At 29.0% G+C, this 12,719-nt stretch overlaps 1 protein-coding gene across 1 annotated transcript; it reads right to left on the minus strand.

Annotated features, from left to right (window-relative positions):
* Positions 1–7,281: 7,281 nt before the first annotated feature.
* LOC119672365 lies at positions 7,282–8,612 on the minus strand. The gene is made up of 6 exons (XM_038083390.1): positions 8,393–8,612; positions 8,053–8,307; positions 7,769–8,000; positions 7,635–7,656; positions 7,362–7,570; positions 7,282–7,296 (listed from the first exon to the last, which is right to left on the minus strand). Exons 2-5 carry the CDS (start codon positions 8,301–8,303, stop codon positions 7,392–7,394), a joined length of 684 nt encoding a protein of 227 aa, XP_037939318.1. The 5' UTR covers positions 8,304–8,307; positions 8,393–8,612; the 3' UTR covers positions 7,282–7,296; positions 7,362–7,391.
* Positions 8,613–12,719: the final 4,107 nt, after the last annotated feature.

Genomic DNA, 12,719 nt, shown 5'->3' on the forward strand with positions numbered 1-12,719 from the left:
AGTTTCTTGATCCCTCTTTCTATTAAATACGCCACTGATCTTAATCCATCAAAACTCTTCCCAAAAAACTACATTGTCGTTATTCAAGACAAGGTTTTATTATTTTAAGGATTGTTTTAATGGTATAGCTATGGTTATTCGTGGTCAATAAGCAAATTCCATTGATATATTATGCAAACGATCAAATGATCTGCAATCACCACATTTTGTGTTGCTTTCAATGTAAGTTAAAAAACTAAAGCATTGAAAGCTACACAAAATGTACTGATCGACAATAATTTGATCGTCTGCATAATATATCACTGGAAATAGCATATTGACTACGAATAACCAAAGCTATATCATTCAAACTAACCTTAGAACGATAGTTAGAAGGAAGGAAATTAGAAGGACATCAGTGATCATTGAACTAATGGCGTTCAAATATTTTTCAATATGGCACATTAATTATCTTTTTCTTTAAAAATAAATCTATTATTTATAAATCTATTAACATATAGAAATTTTTTTTTAATCTTCTTTTTCATTCCATTACGTTCCCAGGGGACCATTGGGCCATCTTATTCTTAATAGTCGTTGTAAGCATTATTGTAGAAATATAATTTAAAAATATTTCTGTAATATTTAATAATGTTATTAATACATGTTACATGATATATTATTTATCCACTTATTCAAAAATTTTTTTAAAAGCTGAAATGACTTATTAACATCCAAAACTTTCAAATTACCAAAATGAATGCAAGTGAACTGAATGTCTTTTCCCTTCAGGCGTGGCGACACGTGTTACATGTGACATTTTCGTCATTGCTCTGGCAATTCATTTAAAAAGAAAACTTAGCCCTGACGAAGAAGTGTTAAAGAAAAGAAAGGCTTTCTTCAGCTGTCGCTGATTTTGACTAAATTAACACTACAGTAGACATTCTGACACGTCTCACAAATTGATATTGACCTTGTTTAAATGAGAGTCGTTAAATTAATCGATGAAATTAAATGCGATTTTAATGAACCTATCACTCAGTAGAGTAAAGAAAATTACAAGTAAAAACCCAGGCGATAAAAAGTGAAGAAAACCTATGCATGACAAATAATTTGCATATGTGAAATTTTATGGCTTAGCCCTGCACTGCGTCTTCATCTACGAGTGATTCGATAAGACGAGGTTAGCGCACTAAACACACTCAATGCTTATTTAATTTCAAACTCACGAATGAATTAGTTTATCTTTGGGTTCCATCGATTAATACTGGAATAACTTGGAGAAACGTGCAGAACTAGTGACGACTGTCGATACCATATACATTTTATTAAGTTCTAACATAAACAGTGCAAAGAGTTGGGAACTGCAGTGCAAATATTGTGTGCTGACATGCAAATATTTCAGAATATATGTAAGTTGCATATCATTAATATTAAAGAATAGTAACAGGAATGAAATTATGGTTGCATTTTGATTGTAGATTCTTATCGCTACAAGTCTTCGATATTTGCTATCCGTCAAACACTTTACATGCAGAAATTGCAGGCACAACTGACAAACTCACATAAGACAAGACTTACAAGTGCAACAGATGTTATCAGTCGATTTCTGTGTCTTTTGTCATATAAATTCAATATAAATCATATATTAAACAAAATAAATTAAAAATAAAAAATTGGCAAACATTTAAGAACCCAAAAAGTCGGTGAAATAACGGTTAATTAGATACGATATCGCAAACGTGCGGAGTTTTCGCAAACCTTTTTGCTTTCAAAATTTCGGATTAAATCGAAACGAGTGGGAACTCGTATGTTGGCTTGGTGCTTGTGATTTGCGAATTTCAAAAATAATTTGCAAACGTTTACATATTATTTTAAAAGTTTAAGTTTGATTTTATGATTTTCTAGTATTTTATGCTCTATAAATTGGTAAAACACGTACGAAGTTCGCTGTCTTTGTGACACCTTGGCGACGTTAAATAGAATTGACGACATTTTATGCACGGAAGAAACTTGAGTTCAGTCGAAAATTAATTTCTTGTTAGTTAGATTGCAACTGATAAGATGGAAAAGTTGCAAATGATGCCAAATACATATTTTTTTTTAGAAATACAATCCATTTTTTTTAATTCTCCATGGTTCGGTAGCTTAGATAAGTTCTTGACATACGAGCAAGTGATTATGAATTGCGAACTGAACTAGAATTCAGGCAGGCGACATGACGGGCATAACAAAAATCCGATTTACGAGTATTTGCCAAAAATAAAAGAAACTCAAACGTTTTTTCTTCGTTTTGAAAATTGAAATCCCAAAGAGCAAAACTGATCAAAAAGTTAAAAATTGTCGCATAATGAACGTCATTAGGTGTTAGATTAGAAAGTGTGTAATATATGTTGGGCACGTACCGAGCATAGAAGGGCACTTCTTCCAAATTTGTGAGCCGGTGAGCCGTGTGCTTCAAATTTGATCACATTATCATTAAAATTTAATAAAAAGTGAATGCGTACATGTCGAGCATTCATTTTCACAAGCAATTGCTTTTGAAATGTCATTTTCATTTAGAAAGTTCGATTTTGAATTAATTTTATATGTAATAAACTTGATAATTTTAATTTATAATTTAATTAAATTAAATAAAATTTAGGCAAAGCGAAAAATTTTTTGAAAAAATGCAGTGCATTACTATAATAAATTACTTCTGTGAATTATTGTATGTATATTAGTATAATAAATATTTATGGAGAGCAAGGTGTAGTATCTCATATATAATCATAAAATTCAGAATTCAACAGTGCAGGAATTTTATAGAAAATGCAAGATAGTAGTTCAAGGGTGACTTACTGCAGTTCAAATCAAGACCAGTGATATAATAATTATTTTTGTAATGTAACGTCGAAGATATATTCACTTTTGAGATACCAAAACGTAATTGAGATAATTTTAATGAGATGTGAGGGTCTTTCTAATGTCCCGTATCAGAGTCAACAAAATATTTCTGTACCATGCATAGTTTCAAAATATAATATATAATAATTATTTTTGTAATTAATGTAACGTCGAAGATATATTCAATTTTGAGATACCAAAACGGAATTTAGATAATTTTAATGAGATGTGAGGGTCTTTCTAATGTCCCGTATCAGAGTCAACAAAATATTTCTGTACCATGCATAGTTTCAAAATATAATATATAATAATTATTTTTGTAATTAATGTAACGTCGAAGATATATTCAATTTTGAGATACCAAAACGGAATTTAGATAATTTTAATGAGATGTGAGGGTCTTTCTAATGTCCCGTATCAGAGTCAACAAAATATTTCTGTACCATGCATAGTTTCAAAATATAATATATAATAATTATTTTTGTAATTAATGTAACGTCGAAGATATATTCAATTTTGAGATACCAAAACGGAATTTAGATAATTTTAATGAGATGTGAGGGTCTTTCTTATGTCCCGTATGAGAGTCAACAAAATATTTCTGTACCACGCGTAGTTTCAAAATAAAAAATATGCACATATGTATAAATATATATAATATATGAATACGTTATATTTCGGTAATCACTTGCTTGGTTTCTAAAAAATATATGTTATAAATGGTCGGAATTAGAATTTATTAACTGTATATATTGAAAAGTGTTCTACATTCCACAAATCTTTTACCTATTCATGTTTATTCATTTGTCATATAAAAGACGCAAATAATATATACTTCAGATAATCTCATAATATTAACTATTATTTTCCTAATAATTAATCAATAATAATAGGTAAATATTAGAATAATTCTCCAGCAAAAGACAAATTTGTCTTAGCTCCAAGTTCATTATATAAATAATTATTCTAATTTGGCTGCTCTGTTTGCATCGCATTATAAAGTATAAAGAATTTTTAATATCTTAATCACTTTATACTTTACAATATCTTTAACCTAAGTAATACTTTATATAATGAATCGCTTATCAATCGCTGAAAGCGTTAAAGTTGATGATGATGAATTCATCATTTCAGTGAGAAAAAACATTTCTTGTTGGGTCGCATTAGTCGCATCTGGCATCTAGAGCATTAATAAGTTACAGATAAGATGGCCAAAAGAGGTTTCATAATGGATATAATTGAGGTGGATACCATAGTATACACTCTGATGTGTGAACTGTTTAGAAGTAAAGAATTCATCTTTGTGATAACGTAAGGCTTTTAAACTAGTCGAAAATACTGTAAGAAAAAGAACAAAAGAGCTTTTAAGCTTTAGCAAACCTACAATTTAGTGTGCTTACTAAAGTTTTATCGAGTCAATATGCCATTGCGCCAATGGAAGACTGTTCAAATAAATGGACAATATAGGAATTATCGTGATAAAAAAAAGATGAAAGCTATCACTCACTTTTCATATATTTGTTCAAGAGTGCTAATAAAGCGACTTTATTGTCTTAGAGATCGTATCCTTAGCTGCGGAGAATATATTGCAAAACTAAATTTATTACCCATTTTTAACTTCAACCAAAAAAAAGAATGTCTTAGCAATGATTGTATATAGAATCTTAATGAAAATAATGAATAATCTAACTCATTTCCTATGATAGAGATAAGGCCATTAACATTGGTAATAGATATCTTCGAGTTGCAATATAAATGATTTCATAAATATACCTTCTCTCATCTCAACATAACCGATTGTGTCTGTTTAATTATAATTTACATAATCAAACAAAATTATAACAAAATATACAATATAACAAAATTAGTTTATAACATTTTTTTTCTTAAATAAATATTCAAGATCGACTTTGATTTAACATTGAAACTACAAATAATAATTGACAGTTTCCAACAACCAACAAGTGCTTAAATCATTGGGTTGAAATATGTGAGAGAGCTTTGAAAAGAGCTGTCCGGCAAGAGGTAGCGACTAATATTTTTGGAAATTACACCGGTTTACACTTTAGTAATCATCATGGCTAAAATTCACAAACAGCATTTTAAATAATTGCCCATTGTAAGACCACTACTCATAGATTCTTAGGCTTTTACAGTTCAAAAATAGGCAATGATTTATAAGGTGAAACACAATATCCCTTCCTTTACAAGCTAACAAGAATAATAGCTATTAGCCCTCTTCCTTTACTTATAACAATGCACTCGGAACTGAAGGTCAGCAAACTAGTTTGGTTAATGTATATAATGTATGTTAATGTCCGTTAGTATCAACTACGAGTTACTTTGCGATGATTAGGGAATAATACTGTATTGTACCAACTCTAATACTGGTACTCTGGTAATTCACTAATACGGAATATGATTTATTATGAAAGAATTTTAAATTCTAAAAAAAAAAATAAACATAACTTCCGTACAAAATTTTTCTAATTGAGAAATATTCAATTCTAATTAAAAACTTGAGCATGCAATGCACATTTACATGATTTTCATATTTTTAGTCTGCAAAATTTATTCATGCAATTTTTTATGTCATTCCAATTCAGTTTTTGTCATAAATTCCAACGATCACCTGCTGCAGAACTCTTGTCTTGAAGCACATCTAATAATTTCTGGCTTAAAATTCCGTACATGTATCTCGAAATGCCTAAATAATTCCATCAACACGTTCCAACATAAAAAAAATGAAATACTGGCTACGGTTTCAGATTATCTTGGTTTCAGGTTTCAGTCTTTCAGTCTTTTAGTCTTTCACTTCACAAAGCCAAGGGAAATTCTGCTTTTTTGTTGCTAAGTCATTACAGAATATGTAATTTTTACAATTAACAAAAAAAGTAAAAATATTTACTTACATGGAAATGCTTCATAATTTGAAATTGCACTTAATATTCCTATGCGATACTAGAGAATTACTTTTACTTAGAAGTGTTTCTAAAGGAAAAGGAAGAGAATTTTTATTTCATCCTCTTCATTGTTATTTAACATAGACAGTTACTGCATTTTTTTAATATAATATATATTTATAGATAAATTATAAAATTTTAATAAACGATATATTTTATATTGGATTTATTGTTATACATACAATATTTCAAGGTATATTATACGGGTCGAATTAAGGTTAAGGAATAAAAATAGATCTTTTTTTACCATAAGCAACTTTTCTTCTTTCGCGCTTTGAGGAAATTATGTAAAGAGTATATATTCTACCAGATATACATATATTTGCGTAGAAGATGCATAAAGCAATAGATGTGTAGGGGGACTTCAACCCCTTTAACTTCTGCATTCGGAATATTTGCTTATTCCTTTCCAAATTTGCAAACCCGGTTTTAAAGATAAATTTAAAAATAATTTTTTAGATTCACTAATTCTGTTTCAAGAATATAACTTTTTATGCACTTCTCGGTATATTTATATCTTGTACTAGTAAATTATTATTAATTGAGCTAATCAAACATAACTTTGCAATAATTCCCGAATCTATAAATAAAGTATATAATAAAATAATATATATATATAAATGATCATATATGATATTGTGTTATTATTAAGGAAGGTATTGTATATAAATCAACACACAATATAGGCAAATGAACTGAGACGCCCTCTTTGGCTTTCTAAAAGATACAATGAGATACAGGCATAGAATATTAGAGGTTTTTAAATTATAATATGCCATGTAGGGTATTAGTAGACAAACGGCATTCAAGGCCTGCCCTTAGGTTAACAGTTAATAGTAATTAAATGTATAAAAAGTTCGCGTCAAGCTTTCTTATAAGCATAGAAAAAAAACGGCAATGACCTATCAGTTAGGAGAAAAAAAATATTAAAAATATTCTGGATGTGTGGTAACAGATAATATAAAAGCGGCCGAGATGAACCAAGAACTGTTCATCCCAAGTGGGATGCACATCCCACTATGGAACACTATGTGACTATGAAACAGAATAATAGATTATTACAAATCAAATATTTTCTGCTACTACTATATCGAATGTTATCGCGTTTTGTAGAGTTTAAATATTTTTCTTTACACAGAATTACAAATGAAATTTTAAATGTTTGGAATAACTAAAAAAAAATAATAATCTTTTATTAATATTAATTTAAATGAAAATTAAATAATTATAGTTGCGTAGTTGTAATGAAAAAAATCAATTATTTTTTATAACAAAATCACAATCCAAATCATCCGAAACTGTGGTTCAAAGACAGATCTATCAACTACATGTTTTCCTAGAAATCTTGAACAAGCTTTTTAAAATAGAAAAATAGCGTTTTAAAATTAAATTTATAAATGTAAATTAATTTTAAATATTTTGTGTAAATATTAAAAAATGTTAAAAATATTGATACGATCGTATTTATCTGAAAAAAAAAATTAAAATTAAAGTATATATCCGATTTTTAACTCTGCTAACAGTGTTACTCACTAATATCTTGCACTGAGATTATATAGAAAACTATTTAGAATCCATTTGCTCAATTTTTGCTGTTATTTCTAGCATAATTTCAGTACATTGAGATAATAACTGTTGATTTCGATTCTCAAATTCCAAAATCTGCTGCTCTAAAGTTTTTTTTGGAACAGCTTTCACCTGCCGTCGTTTACGTTTATTTTGACCACTGGTACCAGCAATCCCTTAAACATTATAACTTATGGTTAGTTATATACATATATACAGTACACATACACTACATTATACCTTGTTCTTGCTGCATTCCCGCCTTGGATTGTAGAAATTAAAAATTATTATTATTAAAATAAAGGAAACTTCATAAATATCATATAAAACTGTCGCTACCGCCTTAATAAGCACATCATTACAAATATACTTACAACTACCACAGTTGTAGCATTTTCTTCTGTGGAAATGCTATGCTTCGCTTGGGATAATAAACTAATAGATCTTCTCTTTTTGACAAAGTTGCCATTACTTTCTGCATCTTTCAGAGGAATTGATTCACCACTCCTTCGAAATTGGTTAACTAAAATTTGGCATATTGCATCAAATTTCTTACAGCGAATATTTTCCTTCCCATTACCGTTCTGAAGTTTCTTTCTCATTTGCCTTAAAATATATATTATATTTCATTTTCATCAAACAAAATTGAACTGCTAACCTATATTTAGCCTGAATTTTGCTACGTTTAGAGAGCATTTCCTCGGGTGACACAATCACATTGAAACGGTTTTTTAGTTCCGTTGCCCAGTCTACAAAATGTTTTGGATATTTACGATCTTTCGCTAACTTCTGACGTTCCCATATTTTAAGCATAATCTCTTGTTTTTTAGTCCAATAAAATTGCGTTTTTCCATTATCTTCTCCCGCGGTTGAAGAATTCATCAGAGCCAAATCTTTTTCACTTTCCATTGTGCTGGAATATATAAATAAATTAAATAAAGAATTCAAATAATAATGTTATAGAAGTTTATAAGCTATTTTTGATATATCATCCTCACCTGATGAAGAAAAATAAATGAAAATACCGCAATAACTGTGAAGTTAGGTGTGATTATTTTTATGTGGTGATTTTAAACTGACTATACACTTAACAGCTGATCGAAAAAAGCATATAAACAAGCAAACTGTAGGTCTGTTTCAGAATTTTTTTAATAAAAATCAAATAAATTTAACAACCCTATATTCTCCCAGGGGCAGTGACGACTGCTCTAAGCTGCGGAGGTGTGCGGCGCACACCCTAACATAATTAGCAAAATGTCAAATAATATATATAAATTTATTAAATATCTTTACATCGAGAATTAATATTATTTATTACATTTCTATATATATATATTTAAAGACTAAAGTTTTAGCAAAAACAATTATATATAATTGTCTATGAAAACTCAATCAATTTGCTTATCTTAGCTGTTATAGTTGCTAGTTGTGCTCATAAGTTTGCAGCTCATATCGTAGAAAATTTTTGTTATATTTCGTCTTTCGTGTGCGGAAAAGTTGGCCGCACATTCACAAATTTCTGTCCTTAGTTGTGCTCAACAGAAAAATAAACAAAATAATGTTCGTGTGCTCACGCTTGTAATATGAGCAATACAGATTTATATAGTGGGAATTGTATGAGAGTAAATTTCTATTCTATTCGAATATCAATTGCATGCATACGAATCCATCATGTTGACTCGTCAAAGTGGTTAGATGTGCGGCTATTAAGGCTCAGTTAGATGTAACGTAAGAAATTAATTCGAAGCGAAATGCACAATTAACCAAACCTGCGTATTTAATAGGAACGAAATAAATAAAAACGGTGTAGTTTGTTTATTTCGTTTCTATCAAACACACAAGTTTGGTTGGTTGTGCATTTCGCTTTGAATTAATTTCTTACAAAAAAAAAAAAATAAATAAATAACCAAATTCTAGACATATAATAACTAATAGCAATTTTATTTAGTAATAATAATTTTATACGTAGGGCTTCATTTAGGACTCTAAGCAAAATATACTGATTGCTGAATGAAGGAAGAGCGAAAGTAATTCATTAAAAACATAGCCAATACTCGATGATAAGTGATATAAAAAATGCGAAAAGTATTATTTAGTAGTACTTTTGTTTAGATAATTTTAGTATATATTATACCTGTGAGATTTTGCATACTATGTTTTGATTTTTTTAATACAGATTTAGAATGTTTATCTAAAAGATATAAATTCATTGAATAAGATTGAATAATAGAATTCTGTATTGAGATCTTAGATAGCACTTAGTACATACAACATATAAAACTATGAACAAAAATAACACAATATAAATGTCTAAGCTACAATCGTTTTATTTTTGAAGATTAATTTTGATGCATGAATTTTTAATCCTTGCTGTACTTGATGAATTGCGCAGATTTAAAGTTTGTATACATCAACTCTTTTTGGTTGTGTGTGTGTGTGTGTAGAAACGCAAAAAAAAAAAACATTTTGAGAAGAAATTTAAAATTTATTTTGGAATTCACAAATTCCATATAAATGTTTTATTTTCACTATGTACTGTTTCATATTGGCATTAGGAATAAAATGCCCACTTGGAAGATACCAAAAAATTATAGAAGAAAAATAATGCATTTTAATTGCTTTCATCATTTTTTCAACAGTATCAAAGTATGATCAAAATTTCAATCCCTAAAATGTATTAAAACTGTTGTAAAAAATAATTTAAATCTTCAATTTTACTTAAGTGTGGCATGAGCCAATGGAAAATTATATTAAAGAATTACTTGACTTACTTTTATATATAAGGTGCGTTTTTCACCAAGTAAATTCTTCTACGAATTGATCACGTAGCTTTTAATAGTACTACAAACTTATCAACTATGCTCCAATATATTTGTACTAGGTTAGGGCTTTGGGGGTCTATGCGTCACATCTTGGTGCCAGTCAGTGTTCACCTAATCTAACTTAACCTACGTTTTATTTGAATTATCATTTATGACATTTATAAATGTTCAACTTTAATCGCTATAGTGATATGATTACCAATTTTTTTTATGTCAGATTGAAGATATGGATGTGGAAGACATCCACACATCCGTGGAAACAAATTATGTTCTGTTTGGGGTATGTACTTTCACGTTTTGCTGTTCAAATTCTTGTTGTTGGATTAGGCTAAATATTGTGTTTTTTCGGATAAACCGTTAAATATTCGGCGCTTTAAAAACGAACGTTTGTCAAGTGATTACAAAGCTTTTTCAAGCTGTGTGTCCAGTAAGCATCGATCAAATACTGTGAAATGCTGCAGAGAGTATATTTAAATACTTTTTTATTTCACCCCTTAGATTACTTTAATATATTGAAATATAAATTTGATCCAATTTTTAATAACTTGTGTACATTTATATATTCTCGGAACTACATTATCTTCATTAAGGCTGAGGTTTAAGTCTGTTTTATGTCTGCATCTCTGTATAACCGATAAATATCGCCACAGCATCGAATATATGCTTTACCATTTGTACATGTTGTACAAAATATCTTCTTGCGATCCGTCTTTCGAAGGCTTTTATTGCAACTACATGATGGTATACAGTAGCGAGGCGTCAGCTTTTTGGCAAGGTGTTCACAATTTAATCAAAACAGAATTCCAACTATAACGTATTCCCCCTACTTCTAAGTTTTGTCCTTTCCACAAGCAAATAGCGTACAAGACCAATAAAACAATTTATTTAAATGTTCGCAGCCTGTGATCCACTGGTTTTTATTTACCATAAAGCTGTAGCTGTAGGAAAACGACGACTTACCATAGATTTCGACATTTTTCAACAGGTATCAAATTCTTCATATCTGGAGTTGGTTTATTCGTTTTATGAATTAAAATCTTTTTTTCAGAAGATCGTTTAAAAAAAGACATTGAATCGAATTATAAATGATTAGCTACTATTATTACGTTTTCTCCAACTGTAAGAACAGCAGTATTATCAGTAAAGGTTGCTTTTAACGTCGTCATACTCGTTGGTAGGTAATATGTATAAATCAGATATAAGAGGAGACTCAAGATACATATAAAGTTTTGAAGCAACGTTTACGATTGATCTTTTTTAATCCCTCCTTCCTGATGACTGGTTTCTCTAATACAACCTTTATTATTCCCTTAAGATTCAACATTAGTTGGTTCAAATCTCAACATTTTTTTTATATACAAAAAACAAGAAACCGGAACTAATTACCAAATAATTTAGGCAACCATAATAAACCAATAAATAACGCTTTCTACTTTATTATTAATTAATCATTTTGTAACTTTTTAATTTTGTCCATATTTCACATTTGGCAATAAAATAGTTCAAAACATAATTGCCAACAAATTTAATTGCTGAATAAATTTAATTTCCAAATGTTAACAAATATTTTAAAAAATATTCTACTTTTATTTATTTTTGTTATTTTTTTTGCAACTAATCCATAAGAAAGCATAATTCCCTGTATACGCATGAGGTGTACAATTTTCGTTGCCTCACCGGAATATTAAGTAGGTGACAATTCGAGTGTGGACAAAAATTTTTGGATACTGAAGTGTATTCACCTGCTATATGCTTCCGTAGAATAAATGGCGCTCGCTTGGGGTGTGTAAGAATTTTCGATAATATAACGGATTTTGAGGAACTCTGTAGAACTCTGTTCAGATGTATGTATTTGGTATTTTTTTAAAGTAAATTTGCAAATTCGGAAAAAAATACATTAAAAATATAAATAAAGAATTGTTAAAAAGAAGTAAATCAAATTTAGGGCAAAAGTGTTGAGACAAGACATATGAAGACAGGTGATATGGTGATATGGTGCACGAGCCAGTGAATGGGCTCTATTGTTCCAGTTTTGAGTGGTTTACTTTTGTTAGGAATTTGTTAGAAGGTACAAAATATATTCCAAGCACTTGCGTGTGATTGAGAATCTATTATAATTCTAAACAAAAAATGTAAATAAAATAACTTACTTTTTATTTAAGGAGAAAAAAGAAAAAATATAAAAAAAACTCTTGTGAGAAACTCTTCGACAGATGGTCTTGCATATAATACCAGAGTTGACCGCATTTTTGCAAACAAATAAATTCCATTAAATAAATTTTACGAGCAAATTGATTGATTTTCTATATTTCATAGACTTAAAATGCAGTACAATTTTCTCTACTGAACACATTGAAATTGTGTCCAAACAATAAATAAATAAATATTTATATATTTTACATTTATGTAAATGATATTATATATATTACCATATAAATAATTTAACTTAGGACTAAAACAAATATTGCATTTATTTTTATTTGATAAAATTTTGTCATTGATT

Source organism: Teleopsis dalmanni, chromosome 1 (assembly GCF_002237135.1).
Source record: "Teleopsis dalmanni isolate 2A chromosome 1, ASM223713v2, whole genome shotgun sequence".
Lineage (NCBI taxonomy): Eukaryota > Metazoa > Arthropoda > Insecta > Diptera > Diopsidae > Teleopsis > Teleopsis dalmanni.

What these genes read in the sequence shown, in the direction of transcription:
- LOC119672365 (XM_038083390.1), bottom strand. Translation starts at nt 8,303, where the DNA reads ATGGAAAGTGAAAAAGATTTGGCTCTGATGAATTCTTCAACCGCGGGA. An exon ending in AAAATTCAGGCTAAATATAG is followed by an intron (nt 8,001 to 8,052) that starts GTTAGCAGTTCA and finishes ATATATTTTAAG; the next exon opens with GCAAATGAGAAAGAAACTTC. An exon ending in GGGAATGCAGCAAGAACAAG is followed by an intron (nt 7,571 to 7,634) that starts GTATAATGTAGT and finishes ATAATGTTTAAG; the next exon opens with GGATTGCTGGTACCAGTGGT.